Source organism: Melospiza georgiana, chromosome 15 (assembly GCF_028018845.1).
Source record: "Melospiza georgiana isolate bMelGeo1 chromosome 15, bMelGeo1.pri, whole genome shotgun sequence".
NCBI lineage: Eukaryota > Metazoa > Chordata > Aves > Passeriformes > Passerellidae > Melospiza > Melospiza georgiana.
The window spans coordinates 424639-452557 of NC_080444.1; the positions used below are offsets into that span (position 1 = coordinate 424639).

General features: G+C 44.6%; 1 protein-coding gene across 3 annotated transcripts; it reads right to left on the minus strand.

Moving 5' to 3' along the window:
• Window positions 1–159: 159 nt before the first annotated feature.
• On the minus strand, window positions 160–27919 carry TCERG1 (transcription elongation regulator 1). Of its 3 annotated transcripts, none has more exons than XM_058034548.1 (20): window positions 27695–27919; window positions 25228–25380; window positions 24894–25131; window positions 22116–22358; window positions 18506–18568; window positions 17080–17277; window positions 15721–15836; window positions 14528–14613; window positions 14060–14220; window positions 13207–13273; window positions 12631–12766; window positions 11604–11693; window positions 10763–10881; window positions 8673–8823; window positions 4455–4619; window positions 3580–3762; window positions 2851–3030; window positions 1930–2013; window positions 1577–1677; window positions 160–1259 (listed from the first exon to the last, which is right to left on the minus strand). In XM_058034548.1, the coding sequence occupies exons 1-20, from the start codon at window positions 27917–27919 to the stop codon at window positions 1058–1060; spliced, it is 2961 nt and encodes a 986-aa protein (XP_057890531.1). In that variant the 3' UTR covers window positions 160–1057. The 3 variants fall into 3 exon arrangements, with proteins under 3 accessions (XP_057890531.1, XP_057890530.1, XP_057890532.1); XM_058034547.1 differs by having other exon boundaries at window positions 14528–14616; XM_058034549.1 differs by lacking the exon at window positions 18506–18568 and having other exon boundaries at window positions 14528–14616.

The following is a 27919-nucleotide window of genomic DNA, read 5'->3' on the forward strand; positions in this document are numbered from 1 at the left end:
CCTGGCCCACATGCTGACCCCACACTGCTCAGTGCCACAGGCCCTGTTCTGCCCAGCACAGCCAAGAATGTAGGCAGTATCACTTCAGTCATTTGCTTTACTCAGAAATTCACAAATCCAACAAAATCCAACACAAATTGGGATTAGGCCTGTACAATCCATATATAAAAAGGGTTGGTTTATTGTAGTTCAAATACATAAACTGAACAATCCCAACATTTCAAAATTAAACTTTAGAAACACAAGTTTAACATTCAAAACAGGAGTATAGTTTACAAGAATTGCCCAGAGGGGGTATGCACAGTCTAATCCAGAAGTATGTAAAGATCACTTTATCGTAAATAAAAATGTATTTATACAACCGTCCTGGCCTGCTCGGTCACCTCTGGGATTTCCAGCTTCGAGCAAAACTCATTAGACAGAACTTCACTTGGGCAGAGCAACCTGACTGCTGCAAATCAATGGCTGGGGGCAGGAACAGAGCAGCCTGTGACTAAACCTGGTCTGGTCTCCAAGTCCCTGCTCTCCACTCAGCTCTAACCCTGGCTCTAGCAGATTTAGTTCCATTCCCAAGGGTGGGAGCAGAGAGCTGGGCCTGGGGCTCCCAGAGTGGGCTGCCAGTGATCAGCAATGTAAGCGTGTCACCTCCTCCTGCCCAGGCTGCGGGCACCAGGAGGCAGCTGGTGGCACTCGTGCAGGACACGCTCAAACGGCAACACCGTCACCCTTGGGGCTCACGCGGAGGACACTGCTGAGAGGAAAGCCCCAGGTGCCAGACTCACACCTCACACACACACCACTCTGAGACCCACAGCCACCAGACAGCCCACACCTTGGGATTTGTCACTCATGCTCCAATTAACTCATAAATATTTTTAATGTGAGTTTTTGTGGTTGGTTTTCCCCCCAGAGATCATTCTACGTTCACTAAAGCTGCTTCTGCCTCTGCTCCTCAGATGTTTGAATATATTCACGGCGATGGATGTGTGTAACCTGACGGATGGCTCATGCAAGCGTTTGGATTTACCAGACACCCGTGGCGAGGAGCACTCGGAGGCTATTTGGTGGTTCTGCGCGTGGGCTCGGAGGCCGTGGGCGGCGGCGGCGGCCCGCGCCGGTCCAGGTCATCCACGTAGGACACGATCAGCTTGCGCCGCTCCTCGGGCACGCAGTCCAGCACCAGGTACCGCTTGTCGTTCTGCAGGATCTTCTCCACGTCCTTCAGGTGCTGATCCGACTCCTGGATCAGCTTTTTGGATCTGAAAGCAAGGGTGAGAACAGCACTGCAGCGGGCTGGAGGCAGGGAGCCCTGGGGAAGCTGCCCCACGGACAGGGTGCAGGGCTGGGCCATCCCCTGAGCAAGGAGGATGTCACATCAGCTGGGGACTGGGCACGGAGCAGTGCTCCGGGCACAGAACACACAGGCTCGTTGCCTACACTGGTGCTGTGCTAATTAAGCACCATTAAAGATTTTGGCAGCAGACATCAACTAGGAAAAAACAGACATCAGTTTGCTGCTGTTTGGATGGCAAAGCAGAATAAAAGCCACGTCCTGCACTAGCATGGCAGTGCCCACCTGTAAGTGATGAATTTGGTCTCTTTGAGCAGCGTCCGGAAGTCGGCTTTGGCAGTGATGTATTTGTCTCGGATGTACTCCTCAAACTCCCTCTGCTTTTTCTGAAAGACCAAGGATAAACACCAATCACTGGGTGCAGCTCCAGTACTTTCTGCAACTGAACACACTGAACACCAGCAGCAATTACATGTTAATTATACTTTTCCTTACCTTCTACATTTTTAATCTTATTTAATATTTAATTACTAACACCTGTGTCCACACAGAGCTGAACCCATTGCAGCAACCCCCAAGTCACTTCTCTGTACCCTGCACCAGACTGGAAGTTGGCAAGAGCAATGCAAACCGCTCACCCTGTCGCTCGAAGAGAACTTAATGCACCTTGGATCTTCTTTAATGATTTTTTTCACTTCCTTCCATGTTGATGTTAAGGTTATCTTTCAAAATAAGCAAAAACAGTTAAATTAAAAGTAAATTAGACTCTATGAATAAGGAATGCAAACACTACTAACCTCTGAAGCCTTTAAATATATCCCAAGTCCAATGATGAACTTGCTGGGTTCTCATTACTTATCCTATTACAGATGTATTTCTAAAATGAGTTGATTTTACATAGCGACTCTTCTTTCACATTTTGAGACGGCATTTTCAGATCACAGTCCTCCAAATATCATTTACTTTCCAAAGTCTTTTTCTAGTACATTAAAAATTACCTGCAGAAAGCTTGCCTCTAAACTAAAATAACTAATGCATTAAAAATCAGGTTAAAACCTCCAGTTTAAATGAAAGCTGCCTGAAGCTGGCAGACAACTAAAAAAGAGGAAACCTCACTAAAACCCCAATGCACAGAATCAGGGATGCATTCCACAGCATGAGCAGAGTAAAAGTCCAGGTTCAGCAGGAGAACATCAGAACAGGTGAACTGGGTAAGACCACACTGGTGGCCATTAAGGCAAACACCCTGCATATCTGAAGAAGTCAGACAGTGAAGAGTACCAAATAACTCAGTACTGAAGAAATAAAAAGAAGATTAAAAGATCACTGATTCAAAGTTTATATGCAAATTAACTATATGTTCAATCAAAGTAAAACTCCAGATAAACAGGTAAGGAAATGTAAGGCACAAATTTTGCTATGAAGGAGAAAAGAGAGCAATGCAGCAAAAAGGCCCTGGAAATAAAAGCAAACCAATCAGACTGTGGGACAGAAAAACAGGAAAAGAGAAATGCCAGTGGGCTGCAAAGATTGTCAACTTGAACATCAACAGCTCTCACCGCTGAAGTTTCATCCAGAAGTTGCCTGAAATGTTCCCTCTTCTTTTTGGTAAGTGCCTCAATGTGTTCATTAAAGAGCTTCTCCTTCTCCTCTCTCTCGAGCAGGGACCCCGACTCCCAGCGGTGATCTTTGCGCAGGGTCCTCCTGGTGTCAGACCAGGACACATCTGAGGAACGCACCTGAGACAAACATGATTTGCTTTAAGCCAGCTTTTCCACAGCTCACTGATAATAATGCTTATTTTTTAATCTCGTTTGAAGTTAAGGTTGAAATAAAACAGAGACCCTCGGCTTTTAAGAAGAGACTGTAGCAGGTTCCCCACACACACTGAACAGGCAGTGGCAGAAGGAATCCCTCTGCACTGGTTCAGAGCAGATGGAGATGTCCCACTGACCCAGCTGAGCATTCCCAAAACCAGAAAACCCAAGCACCCTCCTTTCCTTCCTGTAACACTCTGCATTCACCAGAGTGCTTGGAAAGGCAGCCTGGAGATCATTATTTCCAGAGACACCAGGAGCTCTGCAGAGTTTCCAGAGCCCTGTTTCCAGCCGGGAGAGCACCCTCTGCATGAGACCTCTAAATGCACAGCTTTGTCTTCCAACCAAGGCAAAACTCTCAGTGGGATTTCACTTCTTTGGAGCTGAACTCCAAGGGCCCAGAGGCTTTGAGAGGGAGCAGGCAGCAGCTCAGCCTGCCCTGAGGAGCCGAGGCGGCTGTCAGTGCCTCACCATGTCTGAGAGCAGCGCTTTGAAGTTCTGGATGGCCTCCTCCCGCTTGTGCTGCTCCCGCTCGCGGTCGATCTCCTTGGTCTGCTCCGAGCGCGCCTTCTGCACCTCGCGCTCGCGCTCCCGCAGGCTCGCCTCGATGCGCGCCTGCCGCTCCAGCTCCTTCTCCTTCTCCGAATCCAGGTTCTGCAAGGCAGCAACACCCTTGTCTCAGGAAAAGCAACACTGCTCATTAGAAAGAGAATTAAAGGACTATCAAACTAAAGGAAGCTCAGAACAAAAGACTTTCAAGGGATTTGGGTACTATGATTACAAAATTTTGCTTAAAGAGCCAGGCTGAAGCATTACAGAGTAACAGCATTGGGGGAGAGACAAATCTGGTCACAGATCAACTATTCCAGGAGCAGTGTGCAGTGACAGATTCTGAATAAGGGAGGCCAAGGGGATCACTGTCTGTTGGCCCAGTTTTACATTCTCAACCATTAACTGCCTGGAAGAGAAAGGCAGGAATATTGGATTAAGAAAGGAGCAGCACTGAAGGAACTTGGTATGAACACACATCCCTGAAGGAAGCTCAGCTGACAGGGAAAAACACAGCAAAGGAAATGCAGCCCATCCTAGGAGGAAGTAATCAATGTGGTGTCTGTATCTGCTGCAGTTTTACCACCAGTGATTTCACAGGGATCTTTGAGGCATAAGCTTTCCCAGATATCATGTGTGTGCCTGCACACAGATCCCACAAACATCCCACCAAGGACAGAACTTCTAAGTTCCAAGCTGCTATTCTGGGGTACTCCTACAGCAGCTCTGGTATGGAATTCTCTTCAGCACAGAGCAGTCTACCTTCAGCACACCCGCAACCCGTGCTCCCTGCCCACCTTGGCTATTTTCTCAATGTACTGCTTGAACAGGTCCTCCCTCTGTGAGGAGCTGTCCACTGCCTTGTACCGTGGGTCAGTCTCCACTTTGTCCTTCACTTTGCTCCAGCGAGACTGACTATCCAGGTGGTGGTTTGCCAGCAGCTCAAAGAAGTCCATTTTGATCTGTTATACAGACAGAAACAGAAAGACAACACTTGAGAAAGACACCTTAATATTCCTCAGTTTGCTCTTATGACAAAAGGAATCAACTTACCTTCATCAGAGGGATCACATTAACATTACATACCATTGCAATTTAAAGCAATCACCAAAACTATGAATTTAGTCATAACTGCAGCCCAAATTCACTGTTCCTTGAGACAATTTTGCCAAAGCAGATACATTTACACCATCTGCTACATCTAAGATGAACTCTATAAAGAATGATCCACCAATACACTCTTTATTATTTTACTCCAATTTAAGCTTGTTTTTTAGCTTTTTTCTATGTCAAATTAACAAGTTACTGTTGCTGCATGATAGCATTTTGCCTATCAGCACTCCAGAAGCCATGCAGCTTGAAACAAGGTTCTAGAGGAATCAGGTGCTTATGGATTCATCCTTCAGGTGTACAATTAGCAGAAGTAAATGCTTGGATCTGCGAACAAAGACTGATGTCTTAAGATGGATGTAACCAATAAAGAATTATGCACGTATGGCAATTAAGTAAACTATATTTAGGATGGACATGCACATTTACAACACAATTGAAAGAAAATGTTTTAGTCTACTTTTTTAGTTGGAAATGGCATGTCATGTTTCTGTCGGTAGCAACAGCCACTGCAAGGGCTGGCAGAGGATCCATCAGAGCAGGTTTTATTTCAATACAACTAGCAACACGCTTTCATCCAACGTCCCAGAACCAGCAGCCTTTATTAGATAGCTTGATTTCTGGGCAAGGTGATCTCGCAGCTCCTGCTGCACTTGAGCTCTTGGGTCACCATGCACTCGTGGCAAGCTGGCTGGCCTTTCAGCCTCCCAAAGCAGAGGTGAGGGGCTGGGGCAAAGGGTTCTGCCTCCACAGCACCCCACACCCTGCCGGGCCACAAACCCAACACAGCTTTATGGCACATCGACTGAAAACCCAAAATCCAGGAGGAGGACTGCTGTTACTTGCTACTTATCTCCCCTCCCCATCCCTTAAAAAAGGGAAACCAGGAGAAGCAGTTTAGCTGCAGAGCACTGAGGTTCCTCAGGGAAGGGAGCAGATGGACAGAGCAGGCTCCAGCTTGCCAGAGACCTGGCACATCCTTTTCCTCTAAAACGTGCTCAGTTTGTGCTCAGAATGCAAGAATGGAATGAAGATCAGCACCAACATTCTGCAACCTTGCCCACCAATAATTTTAGTTCTTCAAAATATTAACATATAAACATAAAAGGCTCTATAGGCTTTCTTTACTATACCAAAGGAGACTAAGACAGTAAAGCAGAGATCAGAAACCAGCCCCTTAGTGCCAGTGGGATGTTGTGCTACAGCTACAGCACTACTGCTTTATCTTAAAGGAGCTCAACAAAATGCTAGGCAAACTGTTTATTCATTCTAAAATTACGAACGTTGTTTCAAAACATCATAAAACATGCATGCAGTTTCAAAATATGAAGCTTTCTAAGCCATGGCATTTGAAATATTTGTTAGAAACCGAACAGTTCCCAGCTGTTACTACAGAAGTCTCTAAGGTAAGGGTATCCCCAAGCTCTTGCTCAAACCACCCGTGTGTGTATTCCAGAGGATGAGGTGCCACACCGAGGAGCACCTGGACCAGGTGCCACACACAGCTCCACCTGAGGCCACCACCAGGGGCTGCAGGAAGATGCTCCTGTGGGAGCTGCCCGTGGCACCTGTGCCCAGCTGTGGGGCTGCCAACAGAGCCCTCACTCCCTGAATCCCCTGGAGCTCCTGCCCAGCTGTGCAGGGGGCAGTGGGACCAGCTGCAGCCTTGCCAGCTCCCACTGGGCAGGAGACAGGAGGGCACAGCCAATTCCCTCCCAGGGATAACAATGGCACTTCACGCCTTGGGGCTCTAAAGCAGTTTTCACTTCACTCGGGTGCCCTGTACAATGCACAGGTGTTGCCAGCTCATTTTAAATTTTAAAAAGATGAAAATGTCTCAAATAATTGAGTCTGAAGCATCTCACCAAGGAGTAATGTTTTCAGATGCCAGCTGTGGATGGTGATTTCATGTGTCTGCACACAGGGACTGCTCGACCAAGCGGAGTGTCACCAGAGCTCTGGGCTGGGGACAGCCACCAGCACGAGGGGCAGGGCACCTGCAGCCCAACAGCCAGCCAGGCTGTGTCACCTGGGACAGCTCACACAGCTCACCCCAGGGACACGGCACAAGGAGCAGCTAGGGCACCCTGATATCCTTAACCCCCTGCTACTCCTCTCTGCCATCTGAGAAGCATGGGATGGCATGGATCTTACTCACTGAAAATGGGATTTACTCACTGAAATCAGGCACAGGAATAAAACTAGCCATTGGAGAAGCTGGCTCTTCCATCCCCATCCCATAAGCCATAATCAAACATTATATATATAAAATCTAAAACCCTTACGTTAAAGATTTCTGTACAGTCGATTATCCCTAAGTAAAGATTTTGGACAGACTGAGAAAGCTTCAGGTTAAATGCCTTAAATTTTCTTTTATGTTTTAAGCACTTTCAAAGTCAAAGGAAAATAAGGCTGAAAACATTTCAGGTGTATTTAGAAGTCTTTTTTTTTTTGGCAGTTAACACATTGCAGGTACAAGTCTCATCACTTCACAAGGAAAAAAACTAAAAAAATGTAAAGTACCGGAACTGCGGGAGGCTAAAGTCACCACACAGAGATACCAATGCTTTCCTCACTAGGGAATCCCATAATATTTGCGTGTCAGTGATTGACAGCTGTCAGACTGAACTGATTGACAGGCCGCACAGCACATAACTGTAAGTCTATCCACTTGTTATAAAACAGAATACATAAAATGGTTACAAAAGGCTTTTGGAGAAAAAAAAAACATTATTTAAAGCAAACAAATACAATCTCTTCTTTTAACTTTTCAACTTTAGAACAATCATGCAACAACAAAACTAGTATTCATTCTTTAAAGTCTTCAACTGCACTATTAAGATGCAAAAATGCTTTAAAATTCCATATTCACAATCAAACTGCAGTATGTAAATTCTAGTCTTGAACTACATCAGTTCCCCTCTGAAAGCACAATCATTTATGGAAAACAGTAGCGATAAGGCAATGTTTGAGAAAATCAAGTACAGAATCAAATTATACCAGGTCACTCAGATTTTAAAAATACACTTCTCAAAGAATCAAACTGTCCCCAAATCTGACCTGTCCCCCAGCCTTTCTCTCTCCTGCAAGCATTCCAGGCAGGGAAACCTGCAATAACTTCACATTACATAATGAAAATAGCAGACTTGCACATGTCCAAAATGATTGGCCTTCAGAGGTGACCTTCTCCACTCTCACACACACAGGGACGTGGCAGTAAGTGGCCCCAGGTTTTGGTGACCCCAGGTTTTGGTGGCCCTGTCTGAAGTCCCGTCCCCACGGGGGAGAGCTGCTCCCCACCACCGGCAGGGCAGGCACGTGACACTGGGAGTTCATTAATCTCTAAAAGCTGACCTTTAAATCTAATAAGCAGCAGTTTACACATAAGATCTACTTATTCAAAGCTTAGTAAGTCCCTCCCTCAGTGCCTGCTTTGAGATGGAAAGGAACTGTTTGAAATTTGAAGAGACTATCCTCAGGGAACTGCAAGTCCTGCCCGCCCCCAGTGAGGGAACAGAGAGGTAATGACCAGCTTTGGGGCTCCAGCCAAACAGGGTAAGACTTCTTTGCCATTTCATGCATCAAGAACTTAATAAAAAAAAAAATTAAGCATTACTTCAGTTAAGAAGATAATGTTACTGCTTGGGTGAATTAAAGAAACTAGTGCTTAAGCAAACTCAGCTTCACAGGTAAACACAATTCAGTTCTAAATATTCTAAAAGTTAGTAAACCGCAAACTTGAAATTGTTCAGAAAGACCAGGGGGACACTCCTGAAGTGTTTGGCTGTAACAGCTCTAGGAAAGTGCAGGCCTGTGTCTTGGGGAAGGCTCAGGGAAGCCAAGCACTGGCTCTGTCCCATCTCACTCACACCACTCACACTGCTGGAACTCAAGAGTCCCCTTACCTTCTCTCCTCTGGTCTTCGAGTCTTCCTTCTCCTTCTTTCTTGCCGCTGTGATAAACTCATTAAACAAGGCCTCTCGATCTTTCATCTTTTCAATTGCCTTGAACCTCGAGTCTTTAGCATGCTTGGCTGCAAATTCACTAAAAGTAGTTCTGCAACAAAATGGCAAGTGAACTCATTTGGCAGAGCTGTCTGGGCTGTGAGGCAGGTTCAGCAGGGAGGTATTTTCTCTGCTGCAATACATGCCAGAGCACAACAGACAAAAACCCAAAAGGCAAATCCTATGGTCTCACTATAGAGCTGCTGGACCAATGAACTCTATAAAAAGAGTCAGCACTCACACAAGAGGTGTTTATCAGAGACTTACAAGGGTGGGTTGGTTTGTTCAGATACAGCCACCTGCAGAAGGGGCAGGTGTAGAGAGAGACTACAGCGCAACCAAGGAGAAGAAACGAAAAAAAATCTCAGTTGTCTACAAAACTCTTCTTTTCTTTTCTGTGGGTTAGCAGTTCAGCCACCAGTCTGTCCAGGTATTTCACAGCTGTGAAACCGAAAATCTCAGGTGCATTCACTTGCAGCCAAACCATGCTAAGAGTTCACCAAGAAAGCCAGCCTTTGGCAGGAGTCCCCAGAGAACACTGGCTGTACCAGCTCTTCCCCCTGCAGTGCACATTGCAGAGCCTGAGCTAAAACCAACAGGGCTGAAACCCCTTCAAACACTCTGGGCAGAGGCAGCAACACTGGGCTTTCAACCCCTCATCCCACAGCGTTTCCCTGACCATTCTCTCACCTCCAGGGCCAGATTCCAACCTGTGCAGTAGGTACATTACTGCCACTTACCTCGGAAAAAAATCACTACTGTGCTTTTTCCAAGCTCTGATGCAAATCTGGCCCCAAGAATACGTGAGACACTTATAATCATACGAATGTTTTCATCACAGCATGGAAATAATTAGACTTGGAAAATCCAGCCTACTGTTGCTGTAGGGTAAATTGAAACAAGAAGAGAATTTGGTAGCTTATTCAAAAGGATTAGAAAGTGAATGTACAGCTAGATTGAAGAACAAGAGCTGCTCAAGTGAAGTGGAACACAAACTCTTGAGCATGTTGGACTGAGATAGATGATAAAAAATCAGTCTGGCACTCACAGAAGTACAGCAATATCTTTAGACAAACACTGAAACCAGAAGACAAAGGATAAGATTAAACAAGACAGTATTTCAGCTGGAATTCTCTTTCCCACCCCAGCCCATAATCAGGTAAAGAATGAGTCCCAACACGACATACTGAAGATATGCTGAAAGCTGAGGATATTAAAGCTAACATAACTGCTTCTTAAGGCATTTCCATGCCTCCAGCCTACTACTGAGTTATTAGTCAGATCTGAAGCAATTCAAAAGTTACCACAGCACCGTCACCAAATTTCCAAAGTGAGTCACTGAAAAAAACTGAGTTGAAGTGAAACAAATGAGCTGTTATTTCACTGGGAAAGAATTAATGCCAGATGAGCCAAGAGATGCTGAAAGAGGACAGTTTGGAGCTTATCTGGTGACATAAGCATGAATCTCATGACCTCTATGTGCGGAAGCTGTGAAACAAATAATGCCAGCAGTGAAATCTTGAATGTACATTCACCGCCACCCCCTCGCTCTTACTGCTGCCAGTGGTCTGAATGTGAGGGGGGTGTAATCAGTGCTCTATTAAAGCAACCAGAACATTTTATCATATCATCATTCACATAGTTTGTAATAAGAAAAACATCCCTTCAGCCCCCTCCAAACCCAAAAAATCTCCCTAGTACTTCTCAAAGACTTATTAAGAAGAAACTAGGTTATTAAAGAAACTTGAGGTGGATCCGAGGAGGTTCTCACAATCCAGGGAGCATGCTGGGTATTTCTTCAACTTGAAATATGTCAATCCTAAGTTCTATTTTTTAATGGATTAGGTGACAAGCAAACAAAGGAAGATTTCAACATTATCTCATGATTTTTCTCCTCTTTGCCCGTTTTGAAAAGATTAATCAACCCAATACCACCCAACACACTGCATCCTAGTAGAGCTTATGCACATGAACCACAAAGAAACTCCTACCTTGGGTTAATCTTTGCTTCTTCCATCATTTTCTTGAAATCCTCCTTGGCCTGCATTATTTTATTTTTCTTCTCCTTGCGCTCTTCCTCTGCTCGGGTTTTCACATACTGATCAAACACCTACAGAAACACCAGTCACCCACAGCAAACACACAAGTGATACACAGAAGCTCTAGGGATAAGGGAGGAAAAGTCCCACTTCTTTCCTTCGCTCGTTTCCTTTCCTCTCACCACAAAATCAACACAGAGGAGGCAGAAATCTTAGAGACACTTTGCATTTCCATATGGAATTGATCCAAGCTGCTGCACATGCAGGGTGCTGTACCTAACACACCATCTGAGACCTGGGAAGAAGTTCCTTACACATTCCAGTTAACATTTTCCTGGGTCCCATGTTTCAGACACTTCCCAAGTTCTTGAAGCTTTCCATTTCCCTACATTCACTTGAAGAAAAGCTGCTGAAGTGAGAACTTGCTGAACAATAAAAATGCACTTTAGATTTCCCCTCAAACGCTTTTTAAAAAGAAAATAGCTAGATTACTTATTATGCCAATACTTTGACAAGATACTGATGACTCTCACTATTTCATTCAGGTTTCAGCAGTGCTCTGTAGACATACAACTTCAACTGTGTCAAAATACGAGACCTTCCAACCACAGGAAACAAAGCAACTATCAACACTTTCCCTTGCTGGTTTCTTCCATTTCCAGGCAAACCCTAATCATGATAAAAATCCCTTGCAGCACTTATTAGTCTGAAAGGTTTGCAGAAACAAAGACTGAGGATTCAGATAAACCTGTAGCAGCTGTGTCTGGATGGGAAGTGAATTTAACTTTTTTACCTGTTTCCTTTCTTTTGGGTTGAGCAGCAAGTAACGAGGATCAAAAACAATCTTGTGCAGCTCTTTCTCCCATGTTGAAAAGGCAGAGACCTTTAATTAAATGAAGATGAATATACAAACTATACAGAAGTTGTAGAGTTTTCCTTGAAAACACTAAGATGTGATGAAAAGAGGGAACCAAACTCATCCTGCAGTTCTCATCACTAATGGATGACAGAGGCTGTCTCAGAAAGTTTCAACATCAATTTCCTCTGCAAACTTCTAAAGAATAATACACACTACTGCTGAGTGACATTAAAAATAAAATGTATATTGAAAGAAAGCCTTGAGAAGCTGTGTTCCATAGGCAGCTGGAACCACTTCCATTTTTCAGTTACTATCCAAATTTATACTCAACTAGTTTAATTTATCAAAATTGATTGGCATCAAGTACATTTCTTTAGTTAACTAAAAACAAAGAGTCTCCCATTTAAGGATAAGTCTGTACAGACTAGAGTGAGAGTTGCTGCTTTTCTCAGTAGAACATTTCCAAAAACATTAAGGACGTGTCCACTCTGTGTGTCCTATTCCTCTTCAATGTCAATTTCCACTTATGTAATTACTTAATTTGGGGGGAAAACAGGAGGAGGGGGGAGGAAATTATCTGTCTTGACTCTGTCATTTCAGTTACAAAATCTTTGCTGTAATTGTAAGTTTCTTTGAAATCTGGAGTTCTGTACCAAGACAATTCATTGATCAGAGGAAGGATGAGATTGTTTCCACAGACAAAGTGCCACAGGTTTGGAATTCACCAAGAACTCAGGAGGCTCTGCATGAGCCTCCCTCTCTCCCTCTCACACACAGTTCTGATCTGAGCCTCCCTCTCTCCCTCTCACACACACACAAACACACACACACAGCTCTGATCTGAGCCTCCCTCTCTCCCTCCTCACACACACACAGAGTTCTTATCTGAGCCTCCCTCTCACACACACACACGGCTCTGATCTGAGCCTCCCTCTCCCTCCCACACACACAGGTTGCTGACCCCTCTTTCCAGCAGCATGTCCTTGAACTGCTTCATCCGAGCCTCCAGCGGGACAATGGCTCTCTCTCGAGCAGCTTTAATCTCAGCCTCCATAGCAGCCTCCTTCTCAGAATCAATGTCTTTAATATCATCTTTCCTGAAAAAAAAAACAAAGTGTAAGTTGAGAAGTAAAATGTCAGCCCTAAAGGTCAGAACCTGAACCACATCAGGCCAGGGCAGATATCACTGATCATACCAGAAGAACAGGCTTACAATCCATAAAAGCCATTCTCAGAGGTGGACATGAATAGTTTCACACCCAGCGCTCAGGAGCCAAGGTATTCCAAGTAACTTCAGCGCTATTTCCATTTCAACTTCCAAAACACATGCTATTTACTCTCTGCACAGGTTTCAGCTATCTCAGGAAAATATCAAATACCTGATCTGCTGAGCAACAGAAAGCTGATGACTCTTTTCACCAATTTTCACCTCTCCATTCCAATTATACTCTGCTGGACACAACATACATGGCTCAAGTAGCAAACTTCAGTTATTTTACCACACAGATCACTTGGTATTGAAAAAGCAAAAACTTACTTGCGCTTTTTTATTTTAATAGGCTCATCTTCATTTGCTTCCTCTGCAGCTTCATGCTCTTCTCTAACTGTAACAGATTTCAGTAAGACTTTAGGTTTTATATTGATGAAAATTTTTATACTTATGAGTGAAACCTCATGCACAAACCAAGGACAACATGTGCAGCAATTGTGTTCTGACAAAGGGAGAAGACACGTGGTTCTCAGTCACTGTCAGAGTCACACTATGGGAATCTGGGGACAGGACCAGTGGACTTTGGCCAACTTGAAATTCAAAATGACAAACACTGAGCTCTTATTTTTAGGGGAAAACAACTCAGGCTTAACAGTCTAATGAAGCACACTTGGATCTACCTGATTACCTGCACTTTGCTCTCCTCTAACTACAAAGCCAACATGCCATCCCAGGACCATTTCCTAGAACTCAGGCCAGAGAGAAATCTCATCTCAGCTGCCTTTTGAATGCTCTCTCTCTCTCAGCAGCTATTTCCAAACTCTTTTCGAACTGATGATCTCAAAGTTAACTCATCTTCTGTGAGAGGCCGTTCGTACATTATGATTAATCTTTTCTGGTCTCTTTCTTATAAAACAAACACAATCCCTTTTTTAGTCAATAAAAACTGTGGGGATTTTTCAACCTGTTGGCATTTAGCAAAACAATTAAGTTTGTTAGTATCTACTTTCTCCAACAGGCTATCTTTTCTCAAAAAGGCTCCATAATCTGCATTTCACATTTATACACCTTTTCAGTAGATCTTTACATTTCTGTCACTTATTTAAAGGTTACAAGCTTTGGAAAGCAAAGTATTAAGTTGTATTTATGCTTCCAAAGAAGGCAATAAGACTGCTCTTACTAAGTTTTTTTCCTTCGTCCATTCCCTTTTTGTGAGGAGGTTCTTGAATGATTTTGTCCACATCAGCTCTTCCGATGAGGTCGTCGGGTCGGTCCCACATGGAGAGCCGTGTGGTGGGGTTGTAGAAGAACACACGTTCATCACCAGTCCACACCACGCACCTGGGGATGGGAAGGAAGGCTTGGGTTACCCTTACCCACAGGGCCCTGCTGTGTGCACACAGCCTGCAGCACCACGGTCACACACAGACCCAGCTCCCACTGACTGCACAACTGCCAGACATTGCTGCTGCCCAGCTCTGACCCTGAACTGCTGCTTTTCTCTGCTGCCAGATTTGAAAATGCAGTGATTGGATTTGAAACTGAGATATTAAAAATGCAGCACACTAAGAGCACGCTCTCCACACACTGCCACTTGCTCTAACTCCCCAGCAACAGCCATGCCAGTCCCACAGCAGCAGCTACCTACCATGGGGTGCCTGGAATGGGGGTGGTGGCCACTGGCTTGGCCTTCTGAGCTGCCTTCTCTTCCTCTGTCATTTCTTCCTCTTTTGGCTCCTCAAGGAAAAAACAGGTTTGAGGATCAGGCAATGACAACTGGCTATTTATTACACAGTAACCAACTTGTTTTACTGAAACCATGCTGACAAGCAGCTCAAAATGACACTTCATCCATGCCTAGAACAGAAGCACTGGAATCGCAACAGCAGCTGCTATTCCAAAAATCTAAACTCCAAAACCTCTAAGCTTTTAATTAACTTTTGACTTTGACAAAACCTTACTTAAATAACTTCCTAGATCTGTATGAATCCTGGAAATCTAGGAGGGCCTGGATACAGGGGTAAGGGTGCATTTTCGGACAAAGGAATTTTCATTTATTCGTAAAATTAGTTAGCTTGATAATGAGACACACAGTAGGAAAGAGTGAAAACCTGAAATAACCTCTGTAGCAGAAATCAGCAAACTGGTAACTACCTCAGAAATAAACAGGGCGGCTTGGCAGCAAAACCCAGTAACTGAATTCTGTGGTTTTGCCTATTAAACTACATTGAAGTTCACAGAAATCAGGATAAAAGCTTTAATTTTTATTTAAACACCCTTTAGTATCCTCAAAAACTATGCTGTTTAGCACAGCAATATGCCTCCAAAAGGAAAAGTTACTTTTGTTTACTGGAAACACTACAGCCCTTTCTAGGACACGTGCTCCTAACAGCCTAAACTTAGCAGTTACAGCACAGGGTGAACATGTGAGCTTTGTGTCAAACTGCTAAAAATAATGAAGCAAAAGAAATAGAGAAAAAACTATGAAATATTAAGTATTTCAAACATTCAGGACAAGTTCAATTTTCTGAGTACCACAAAATCAGTCAGAGGTTAGCTTATTACACCACATCTGTGTAATAAGCTAACCTCTCTCCCATGCTCTAACTTCTTAATTGACATATTATATATGTTTCTTTTGAATGTTAATTTTTCCTTATGTAAAGACATTAACAGAAGAAAGAAAAATCTGAATCCAAAAATGGAGGCTTTCAAATCCCCTCAGGAATTTAAGAACTTGAATCACTAACCATGGCTCCTGACAACCTGCCTGGGCTAAGATGCAGCCACAGCTGAGGGATGTGAGACTTCAGACTGGCTTTTGGGTTCAAGGCCTTTTACCTCCTTTATCAGTTCTTTTATAGGTTCTTCTTTAGACTCTTCTTCTTCTGTCTCCATTGGTAAAGGCTCCTCTGAGGGTTCTTTAATTGGCTCTTTGACCTTCTCCTCCATTTTTTCTAAATAAAGGTAAGAGTCTTCTTGAGCATTATTAAGAAACAACTATAGAACCATAACAATTTTATTTTTATCGGTATAATTTTTAAATACAATATGAACCCAAACCTTCTTTTCAATATATTCTCACCACTTTCTGTCTCTTTTGGGCTTTACAGTGTCTGCTTATGAAGTTGTAGTTATCTCCTGTGCCAAGATACTACTTGGTACTGGAAAATGAAATATCATGATGCAGCTATTACACTAAAAGGCTGGCTAGAGGGTACTAACAGAAATGCTAAACCAATAATAATTCTCAACCAACAGTGAACACTGAAGACCACTTTCACATTTTAAATGTTGCGGACAAAAACATAAAAATCAATGCAGAACCACCTGGGAATTTCTAAGTACACAATTTTTTAATTTACAAAAAGTATAGAACATATAATCTTCTCTCAGCAAAATTAGTATTTGCTGTCTCAGATACTGTCATCTCAGTAAAAAGACCTACTATTTAACCTGATTCTTTAGGAAGATGGGCATTAATTGAACCAGCAGTGTAAGTGTCCTGCATTTGTCTAAACAAAGACTTCTTGTAACTAAAAATTCAGGAGACAATAAAAGGCACAACTGTTTGGATTTGCTTTCTTAAAACACTTTATGAACTGAGTAAGAGCCACAGGACATTTTCCCCTTCCTCCTTATTTATTATACAAGAGCAATTGTATCCACCCATGGATCTAACGTGCATTTACATGAACACGATGTAGAGATGCGGACACGGGGAGGTGACATTATTTTACTTCATACTCCAAATCTATTTATACTTTATCTTTATATACTTTATATTTATTTTTTAAAGACCTGAAATTCAACACAATGATCTTCATTTTGTCCTAGTCTACAGCCCTTGGTATGACTGACTTTTCCCCTCAATTCCCCTCACTTTCTGTCTGCAACTGGAACCTTCTCCAACGTGTGCAGAGGAGGTACTCACTTTCTGCTGGCACAGGAACGTGCACTGGCCCTAGGCACAAGATTTGGGAGCAACTCTAGAACCAAACATTCTTACAGTACAGTTGGAAACACGCTGCAACTTTCAGACTGAAGACCACCTCATATGGATCCTTATAATCAGAACTCCAAAGTATTCTTAAGGGAGATCAGGGATTAGAAATACACCCACTCACACCTTCCAACACGACCAGTGGCGGTGTGAGCCACGCTCCCAGTACAAAGCTGTAGTAAAAAACCCCAAAGTACCTTTGTCCTTCAGCTCCTGGGGCTTCTCCCATGTGGACTCCAGAGTCCTGTTGTTGTAGTAGTAGGTCTTTCCGTCGGCGGTCTTGTACTCTGTCCACTCGGAGACGGCGGCTCCGGCCAGGGAGGCGGGCGAGGCGGCGATGGCCACCTGCGGGTGGATCATGGGCACGATGGGGGGCGCCATGCCCGGCAGCACTCCTGGCAGGGAACAAGCAACAAGCAAAGGGCACAGTGAGTGCCAGGGCAGGGCCTGAGCACCAACACCTAGCGCGGCACTGACTTAACTCACAAATGTCCAACCCGCAGAAAGAAACACAAGGATTGTTTTCAAAGTTCAATTGGAAAGCAAGGCATTGTTACCAAATTTCTTTCCTGTGTTCTGCAATCAGTAATGCCCACTCCCAGGCAAATTGGATTTTAATTAATTTGTTTAATTCTGCAAAGCACAAAGCTTGTTAGCTTTTAGGCATTCATTCTATTATTTTAAAATAAGGTTCTCTATTTATTAGAAAAGTCTTTATCAGAATGCCTGCAGCAAATAATTTGGGTTAAGTGTACTCCACAGCTTAATTATGCTGCTGGTGTACAAGATACTCCTATTGCTCTTAAAAAAGGCAAGATTGGATTGAATTTGAGCCATAGAACATAGAACAGAATTCTGATAAATCTTAAATACTGGCATTAATTCATAGCCTTGGATAAAACCTGATGAGAATGAAACAGCATCAGATTGTTGGGTTTGTTTAATACTGATTGAAAAAAACCAACATTTTATTGAAATCCTAAAGCAAAATGGCAAGTAAATATCCAAAGATAAGAAAGCCAGAATGCTGCAGTGTCCCATTATCTCTCCACTCATCCCAACAAACTGAGGATAATGAATAGATTTGGAATGACAAGTTCTAGAACAACCAATTGGATAGGATTGGAACTTCATAAATTTGAGCCTTTAACACTGAGGAAGTCTCACTTTAAATAATGGAAATCACACATTACACACTGCCATAACGTGTTTTCAGCGAGTGAGTATTCATAAATCCACAATTGAAATATGAAAGTTCACACTCAGACACACAGACACGCACACAACATGCGAGCACAGCCAGCCACTGCACATGTGGAGCAGGAAAACAAAAATCCACACAAGAAACTAGGAACTAAGTATGGGCATGAGAGTCACAGTCATTACAGAACTCAATGGTTACAGAAAACTGTACAGAGTTTGGGTACAGAATAAGCTGACACTAACAGTTATTTGGGGAAGTTATCTCCTGACCAAATACGATATTTCATTTATACTGGTTTTGAAAATAAAGTATATGTAATCATTGAAGTGGGGAAGCAAATAAAGAAATAAAAGAAACAACCACATTCACTACCATGCCAACTTACAGACAAAACGAACTAGGATGGGTTTGGAAATTACCGGTCTTGGTGGTAGCGACTGTCTTTACATACGGGCAGCTGACTATTTGCATCATTGCTACACCTGCAAAATGGATAGGAAGCATGTTGGAAAGCTGCCATGGGACGTCAGCTACCACGGGCTGCTACAGACTTCCTGCCACAATTTGGAATGCCATTTGCAGCTGGCAGAGAAGAAGCCTTCCAGCAAGAAAATGGAAATTACTTTTGCTTCAATGTTTTATGCCAGATCAAATATAAAACTAATTTTAACCTGCAGCAACAGTCTCTGCCTATGTTAAACCAGCTGCTTGGCAAGTTATTGGGATGTCATTAAAAAGAAAAAACGTATTTCAATGAAGACTCAGGGGTTTAAGTTCATCCAAGGGATAATGCGGCTCCCCTTGTAGGGCAGCACCACAAGAAAATATCCCACTATGGGGCTGCTTGCACAGGCAGCCTCTGCTGGGACAGACCTGTGGGGAGCAGCAGCACAACACAACGGGCTTTGAGGTTCCCAGTCTGCTGCTGCAGCTAGAGAGCAGAGTAAGAGGAGAAGGACAGGTCTGAACTAGTCAGAGCAGCAAAGCAGGGCAGGGTGGACAGCCAAGTGCAACCCAGAGGGAAAGCTGAGGGTAGGAGGGTCACTGCAGCAAGGCTGCAGGTGAAAGAGAGGGACTAAAAGAAATCAAAGCAATGAAGCTGCAGACAGAGGTACACAGAGCTGCACTAGGTCAGGGACATTTCCTTTATTTTTCATTATCAATAATGGCATGAGCTGAAAATGCTTTAAAAGCCAAAACTCGCCCTGAAAGAGTGGCACCATGCACTAGTCAGCTCTCCAGCTGAGTAAGAAATGACACAAAAAGGCACAAAAAGGCGAGCAGCTCATCCTCTTTGATCAGATCAAAATCAGTGGGAAATCGGACAAGGCTGAGGAGAATGAATTTCCAAAACCTCCATTCTGGGTGTAGAAGGCAACTGTAGAAGTGCTCTCTGGCTAGTCCAGTCTGGATGCTCAGAAACTGAAACACTTCCCTTCAAAAGTTCAAATTCATCATGTGAGGCGGGAAATGCTCCAGTGGAAAGTGAAATTAAACCCCTGTTTAAACCAAAGTAGTTTCTGGATTTGGTCATTAGAGATCTAGTATGCAGAGCATACATAAATACTGCCAATTATTTGAAAATAAATTTGTGAGAAGACAGAATTGTAATGTTTTTTAAAAATAATTTCAATGAGAGAATTGCAACTAGTTTTCTATTTAAAAGTATTGAACTGAGACATGAAAACATTGACTCAAACAGCACTAATTGAAGTGTTTGCCTAAACTGCAAGGGTGGTCATGTTATATACTTGACAATGGACCTGAAAATTCGTTTTGTTAAGGAAGTTACAGCATGTCTCCAACATGAGTCAGTACAAATAACACTATCTGGGGATTGCTGGAGTTAGGGATGCTGCAGCACAGATTAGACTGAGCAAACACCCAAGCTGTTTCTGCTGCCAAGGTCATTCCCAAACATAAAACTGACTTAAAACATTGGAATTGAGAGAAAGCAGACTTACTTTTTAAGATCTGAGATATCACTAACAAACTCTTCCATTTCTCCTTCTTACTACAGTTTAATACAGAGATTAACTTTGAAATCACCTGACATTGGTATTGTTCAGCTCTGTCCCTGTGACTTCAAATCCTCTGGCTGGTATCATACCTGGTGTTGAAAACCCCAAACATCTACAGCCTGACCTTCATATCACCTTCTGACTTCACCTGATACTGTTTTGAATGATTTGGCTTCTCTTCTGTTTCTTGTTATTGTAAAATATTTTACAGCTTTCCTTTTCTTTAACAGTGCTTAGAAACCATCCCAACCAACTCAAGCCAAAATTAGCTGAAAGAAGCTGACAGATTTCATTCTGTAACTAAGCAAACTGATAAATCAGACCCATTACTGGAAGCAGCACTTTGCTGCCAGGAGTCCTTCCTGCATGCTATGGGTTCCACCTGCAGCCCAGCTCACAGGAAGAACTGGTCAGAGCAAAGACCTCTTACCAGGGAAGTGCTGAAAAAAATAACTTTCAAAAATGAGTTTCAGGAGATTGATGTTCCTACTCTGTCTTTGCTCCTGTACTGCACTACTCCCAAAACTTTTTTGAGTGAGAGCTCACAATAAAGCCCATTGTGGGCACACACTCAGGATCTCCATTTCCACTGGCACATTTCTACACTGTCCTGACCATCCCATTTTACCCCACAGGTCACACCTGCATAGATCATATCCCTCACAGTGTGTAAGGGCCCTTTATTCCATGCTGGTCCCTTGCTGGCAAGGTTAGAAATGGCAGTTGAGAGTACTCAGCTGATCATCTTTGAGGCTTAACTGTTTTTATTATTCCTGCAAACCTCATCAATAGAGAGACTTCTTTCTCCTACCCTTGATTCATTTGTTGTTCAGCCTGGAATATCACATTCAGAATAGTATTTGTTTCCTGGTTTAATCCAAAGAGTACTACACTGCAATTTCTTTTTCAGGCCAATACAGATTAAAGTAGCTTTGCCCAGTTATTTTAGAAGACTATTCTAAAAGCAGAGGCAGCTAAAAGCTGGTGCTCTCTTCTAGTCAGCACTTTAACTGCTTTCAGGCTTTTTTTCTCTCATCAAAGGAGTGAAGGGCTACTTTTCTGAAGGGTTACTTTTCATCCATGCAATTCAGTGGGGAGGTGAGGGCCTCCCTCCACACGCACTGGGTGGCTGCATTAGGACAGCAGCAAAGCCACCTCACTCAGCTTGTACAGAGGCAGAAATATGAAGATGCTGCTCAGAGCTGCTTCTTTTGTCTTTTTAAATCTGAAACCAACTTCGATCTAATACAACTGCACTCTCCTACCTCCCTCTGCAACACACAATCATCAGTTCCTGGTGTATGCTTAGTGCCACTGCACACTGAAACACATCAATTTTTTATCAGAACAGGAACTCAGTGGTATCTATGAAATGAAAGGTGGTGTGTAAGTGCTAAGTGTCATTAGTGATCTCCTGGGAGGCCTCTGCAACAACTACAGGCTGCGAGTCCAACATTTTGTCAGCCTAAAATTCCTTCCTTAGGTATTTAAGTACTTCATAAAAATTTAAGAAACTATGATATATCCAGAAGAAGTGTGCTGACATCTAAGATTCCTTCTCTATGTTCTTTAAACCTAAAGCCTGTGAATAACAGCACACTAGCACCCTAAATGCCTCATTATGGTCCTCAGGTCACACCTCAACACTCAGCATCCTACCCAATGTCTGCAGCCTAAGAGAACTAGGAACACCTGATATCACTGGGGTCATGATTTCCATGGCAATTCTTCCTGCTCATCCATGTCCTAGTGAATATTTATGCACAAGACTTCGGGTCTAAATCAAGTAAGTAGAAAAAAATTAAAGCAATATTGCAATTAGTAAAATATAGTGCTCAAAAAGATATGTTCTTTGTTAATTAAAAAGTCTGTCTGCTAACCCTGAATTCTTTCAGAGATACTCTGAGGAGAGGATCCAGGCAAGTTCTGTACACAGTGGACACATGAGTGCAAACAACTGACAACATGGACATGTAGCAGACAAGACAATTACAGTTTGCCAATTTACCTGGAAGTGGAATAGGCATGCCAGGAAGGGGGACACGAAATGGAGGTACCATTACTGGTGGAAAAGCAGGAATTGCTGCAGTTGGTTGAGGTACTGCATGAGGAACTGCAGGAGGCAATGTCTGTGGGACTGGCTGGGGTACAGTCTGCACAGGTGTAGCAGAAGGAGCAGAGGTTGAAACACTGACTGATGGTGTGGCAACTGAAACACCCGAACTCGGGGTCTGGTCTTGTGTGGTAGGTGCTGATAAAAAAACACAAAGAACACCTTGTATCTTAGACACTGCAATATACTGCTGCAAACATACTGGCGCTCTGTTTCCCGGTACACAGCAGCTATGCTCAGATATAACCAGCAGGAAGACACTCCTGGACAAAAAATACTTTGCCTTCTCTGGAACATTAAATATTCACAAAGAAAGTCAATTTCCAATTTCAATTTGTCCCATTCTTTGCACTTAACATGTCTCTACAGCAGAAGCAGGGCTGTATTAAAGGACAAACACGGGCAGAAATGAGGTTCTATTCTGTTCACAGAAACAGAACATTGCAGTAAGTTTCCAATGGCAACAGGCTGTCCTTGCATTACACGAACACAGGCTCTGCTTTTAACAGCAGCAGCATGTGCATGACACCAGTCTGCCTTAAACTATGCTGGGCTGCACCCCCAGAGCAGGAAAATAGCAATAAAATTGTGTAAATAAGTAAAGAAAAGGAAAATACTTTTCTTCAAGAGCTGCAAGAACTTTCTTAGTCTTCAATGCCTCCCAGCTGGAAAACACACAACTGGCATTCAGTTCTATAATCCTTGCAGCATGACTGGTTTCAATTTCAAATTGTTTTAATTGGGAGCAAACAGTCTCAGAGCACAGGCCAACAGGAACTTGAGACAAGTCTGCTTAAACTTGTAAACTCACTCTGTAAGACTTGGTGCGGAGGTGAAGGGAAAAAGAAAAAAAAATAAAGAAACCACACCAATTTACAGCCATATTCCAATGGGCACATCGTGCATTTTCTATTACTACCAGAAACATTCCAAGCAATATACCAGCATTAGCATATTTAAATAATGATTTTTGATTTTTTGATAAGCGTTTCAGAAAGGGTGAAAGTTCTCAGCAGTGCCTAACATTTAGGGAAACAGAGCAGACAGTCAGTATGTGATTTGTAAGACCTAGGTCAAATCAGTACAAGGCAAGAATGAAGCTCAGCCAGAAGTCCCAGGGTTTTTTTACAGGTCAAGTCTAAGAGTTATAAAATTATTTTAAATTATAAAATTTCATCACCTAGGCACAGACACCAACAGTAACAGTTCTTGGAAGCAAAGACAAAGTTTAGCAGATAGAACAGGTAGAAGTGGAACAGTGTCAGCATTCAACATCAGGAAATTCAGCTTCAGAGAAGATGCATAAAGTGCTGCCCCCAAAGCACGGCTAGCTCTCCCCAGCCTGCCACTGGGTCAGGAGCTGACACTGACCTCCCACCTGGCTTGTTACTCAGCACAACAATTAGAGCAGACCATAGTTCAACACAGTGAATTAACATCATTCTGAGTTACCCTTCAAATTAAACAGAAGCCCTAAAATGCCTTGAGCAATACAAGTTCTCTGCTGCTCTAGTGACGTGTGCTTCCTCCAGCCTTAATGAAAGCAGAATTGAAGGTTTACCTAAATCTGACTCCCTTTTACACACGGATTCTGAAGTTCGGGTTAAATGGTGAGTTCAGCTGACTTGTCTTGCCTGTTACAGGAAAAAGATGAATTCCAGAGGATGCAACTCTACCCCACAGCAGGAGCTGGAACAATTCACCTCCTGCACACTCTCTGGCCTGGCTCAGTGCACACCTCTGAGCCAGTGCAGCTACAACACCCAATGTCCAGCGCCAGATTCCTGCTCAGCACCAATGCCGTCTGTCTGTAGCCCTGCATGCAAGACAGGACACTCTCTGAGCTGCTCCTCGCCCTGCTCACCTGGCTCTGGGCACGGGGACTGACCTTGCTCACAGCAAACAGACCCTCAGAACTTAACACACACCTCTATGCCACACTGAGGCACCTGGGCAGCACACACGTGCCAAAGGGCAGTGCAAACCACGCTGGTGTGTGCACAGCCATGCATTTATGTGCATGCTGCATCATTCAGTCCCCTTTCCTTACTTGGAAAACCCCTACAAGCAAAGGCTCCGTCCATGGAAGCAGCAATAATCTCCAGACTATCATTCAAAGGTCACAAATGAACAAAAATGCCTCCAAGAACTTTCTTTTTCCTCTTTGTGGAACTCTAGAAAATAGGAATTGAGAAGGCTTAGGCAGAGGAGTAATGCTAATAAAACTAATGCAACAAAGAAACTCTATTCTGTAACCAACCAATGCTCACAGAGCAGCAGCTCTGAAACCCAGCCTACAGGAACAGATGCCGTGGAGGAAACGAGGAAATTGCTGCAACTAAACTCCTACCTCAGATCAACATTTCTTGTGAAACACTTTTAAAAACAATTAAGCTCTATCTGTAGTCAAAAGGAAACAGATGTGTAATAGCTCTGAGATGATGTGATAACAGCAGAAGAAAAATATACAAAGACCTGAAGAATTCTCTGAGACCGGGGAGAAAGAAATTTGCATGCAAGGTTCTTCTGGACTAAACACTGTACTTTAAATTCACACTCCATGCTGAAACAACTTTGTCCCGAATACCCATGCTTTGCTGCAGCAGTTCCCCATGCAGCGACCCCACCACCAGCTCCCACCGCGGCGAGGCCGAGACACGCCCAGGTACTCACTGGAGTTGGTCTGGGACACTGAGGTGGCCGTGGTGGTGGTGGAGGTGGTGGACGACTGCGTGCTGGAGGAGGTGGATGGAGACGCTGCAGATGCAGGGCTGCTGGTGGTGGGGGTGGAGGCCCCCACGGCCTGGGCCTGGGCTGCCAGCATGGGCGTCAGCTCTGACTGCTGGATGACCTTGACGCCGTCCGGTTTGCTCCACGCCGACTCGCGCGTGCGGGCGTTGTAGAAATAGACCTGGGGAGAGCAGCCCTGTGAGCCACAGCTCGCTGCACGACAGCCACCAGGGCACCCCGACCCCGCCCCGGGCTCCTGGCACGGCACCCAGCTCACCTTCCCGTCCGGAGTTTTGTTCTCCACCCAGATCTCCTCAGCTGGGGGCATGGCTGGTGTTCCCGGCGCAGACACCGGCGGCATTCCTGGAGGGAACATCATACCAGGAGGTGGTGGCATGCTACCCATGGGAGGAGGCATAAATGGTGGTCTCTAAAGGCATATAATAACAATAATGATGATAATGATAACAAAAATATAATATCAAGCAATTTTCCTTTCTTAGAGAAATAGCACACACTACAACAACAGTAAGGACAGCTGTGCCAGGCTTGGAAGCTTCCCTAACAATCCAGTGCTCCCAGATCAGGGAATGTACTTCCAGCCAGCCCCCCACCCATGGCAGAACAGCTGAAGCCATCACTTCTGAGACACAAATATCCAGGCACCTAAAAAAGGTGGAATGAACAGAAACGTGCTCAAAGTCTCAGAGTCCTCTCCTGGAAAGGAGAAAATACTTCAATGGAAGGAAGAGAAAGAATGGAAGAGCTGTTCCCAAATAGCTGCTGCTCAGACATCACCATCTGTGAACCAAATATCCCAGAAACTCAATGACCCTCCCAGGAAAGATATGTTAAAAAAACCTAAATTACAAGTAGGCATCCAGTTTGCCAGTACAGCTGAGCAGTGGGCTTAATTAAAATCCATTACACTCCTAAATTTCCCACTAACTAAAATTCTAGCTAGGGCCAATTGAAACAAAAATATGGTGAAATTACATGTTCATTATTGCATGATAAGAAATCCTGACCTGTCCTGCACACAGTTACCTGAAGGCCTGAACACCTGTTTGTAATTCAAAGTACATTCAGTTCTTTCATTTTACTTATTTACTTGTACTGTTTGAAATTCCTTATATGCAACAAGTACAGTGAACACTTTCCTGTAAAACAGATGCCAGAGCTCACAGAGTTCTCTGGCTTACTCTGCAAACACCAACAGCTGCCCTAATTGTCCCCCTCACTCCAGCTCCGAGTGTCACCCCAGGCCCTGGCACTGGGACACCCGGGGCTCCTGTGCCACAGGGAGGGGGTGGCCCGGTGACCAGCTGCACCCACAACTGCAGCTGCATCCCTGACAGCTGCCAGTGCTGCCACGTCCTTGGCCTCTCTGGGGAGCTGCCCTGAGATCGGTGTTTTAAACTGCTCTTTAAATCACATACCAAACTAGTAACAATTGTTTGCATTAAATACTACTAGAAAAGGAAGCCAAGAGTGCGTGGATGGCATTCTACACAAACAAAAAAAGCCCTCAATTCAAGTGCAACCTGCATTCTCTCTCCCTTGTTCCTCCCCAACAGCTCCTGCACCTGCTTCACCATGAGCTTCCTCTTTCTTGCTGTTACAGCTGTATGAAGAATCCCATCTTCCACCTGTTACATCTCCTTTCCCCCCTCCAGGAGTAAATCCGCGCGGGCATTTGGTGCCAGGTGTGCAACCAGGGTCCCAGCACAGCCTGAGCCCTGAGCACAGCTCCTCCCATTGTGACCAGGGGCTGTCACCATCTCGTCTGGCTGGGCACGGGGCAGGGAGTGCAGCCAGCCCTGGGCAGAGCTCAGTGCCAGCCCAGCTCACACACCCAGCCACGGCTGGTGCTGCTGAGGAGCTGCACAGCTCACGGCCCGTGTGACAGCTGGGAGCAGCAGCACACCCTGGGTGGGCATCAGACACAGGAGACACCCACAGCCAGGCCTGGGATCCAAAGTAACTCTGCTTGGTTCTCCAAACTGCAATTAAAATAGTGGATTTAATCCATAATGGCATTTGGGACCATTCAGCTCATCAGCCTGCCCACGGCCCACACAGCACTTACACTGCCCTAATGGGAAGGCACCCCTACAAAGCAATCAAATATCAGCACAAGGCAATTAAAACAATCCATTTCTCATTCACAAAGGTGCCGTCCCTTGCAAACTGTTCAGGCCTCAGAAAATCAGACACAAGACCTTAAAGCATCCATCAGTTTAGCAGCAGAGGAGCTGAGCAGAAGCTGTATTTGCACACCACGGGTATGCAGTGGTGTGTAACACCACATCTGAGCCCTGTGTTCTCATCTTGCCTTGTTGTTTCCTTCACCCATTTCCATTCTCATACTATTTCCACACAATCACAGAATCAATTCCAGTGGAAAAGAGCTCCCAGCCCATTGAGTGCAACCTGTGCCCAATGCCCACCTTGTCACCCAGCCCAGAGCACTGAGTGCCACGTCCCATTGTTCCCTGGACACCTCCAGGGATGGGGACTCCAGCATCACCCTGAGCCCCTTTCTGTCCAGGCTGAGCCCCCCTAGACCCCTCAGCTGCTCTCATCAGACTTGTACTCCAGACTCTCCACCAGCTTTACTGCCCTTCTCTGGAAACACTCCCTGCGCTTCCTGAAACTGAGGGGCCCAGAGCTGGACACTTCCACGTGTGAAAACAAACAAAAAATCCCTGAATCCACTTAACCAGCCCAGGAGAATTCCTTACCTGCAGGTGCGGAGGCCCCATGGGCGGGGGGATCCCGCCCGGCGGCGGCATCGGGGGCATGCTGGGGTCGAAGGGGGGCCGGCCGAAGGGGGGCCGGGGCGGCGGAGGAGGGCCCCGCATCATGCCGAAGGGCGGGGGCGGCCGCAGGAGGGGCGGGGGGCCCCGCAGCACCGCGCTGGGCGGCGGCGCGGGGCCGCGGAACCGCAGCGCCTGCTGCTGAGCCAT

What these genes read in the sequence shown, in the direction of transcription:
- TCERG1 (XM_058034547.1), bottom strand. Translation starts at nt 27,919, where the DNA reads ATGGCTCAGCAGCAGGCGCTGCGGTTCCGCGGCCCCGCGCCGCCGCCC. An exon ending in CATGCCTATTCCACTTCCAG is followed by an intron (nt 18,569 to 22,115) that starts GTAAATTGGCAA and finishes TCCATTTTGCAG; the next exon opens with GTGTAGCAATGATGCAAATA. An exon ending in AGTCGCTACCACCAAGACCG is followed by an intron (nt 17,278 to 18,505) that starts GTAATTTCCAAA and finishes GTTCCCTGCCAG; the next exon opens with GAGTGCTGCCGGGCATGGCG.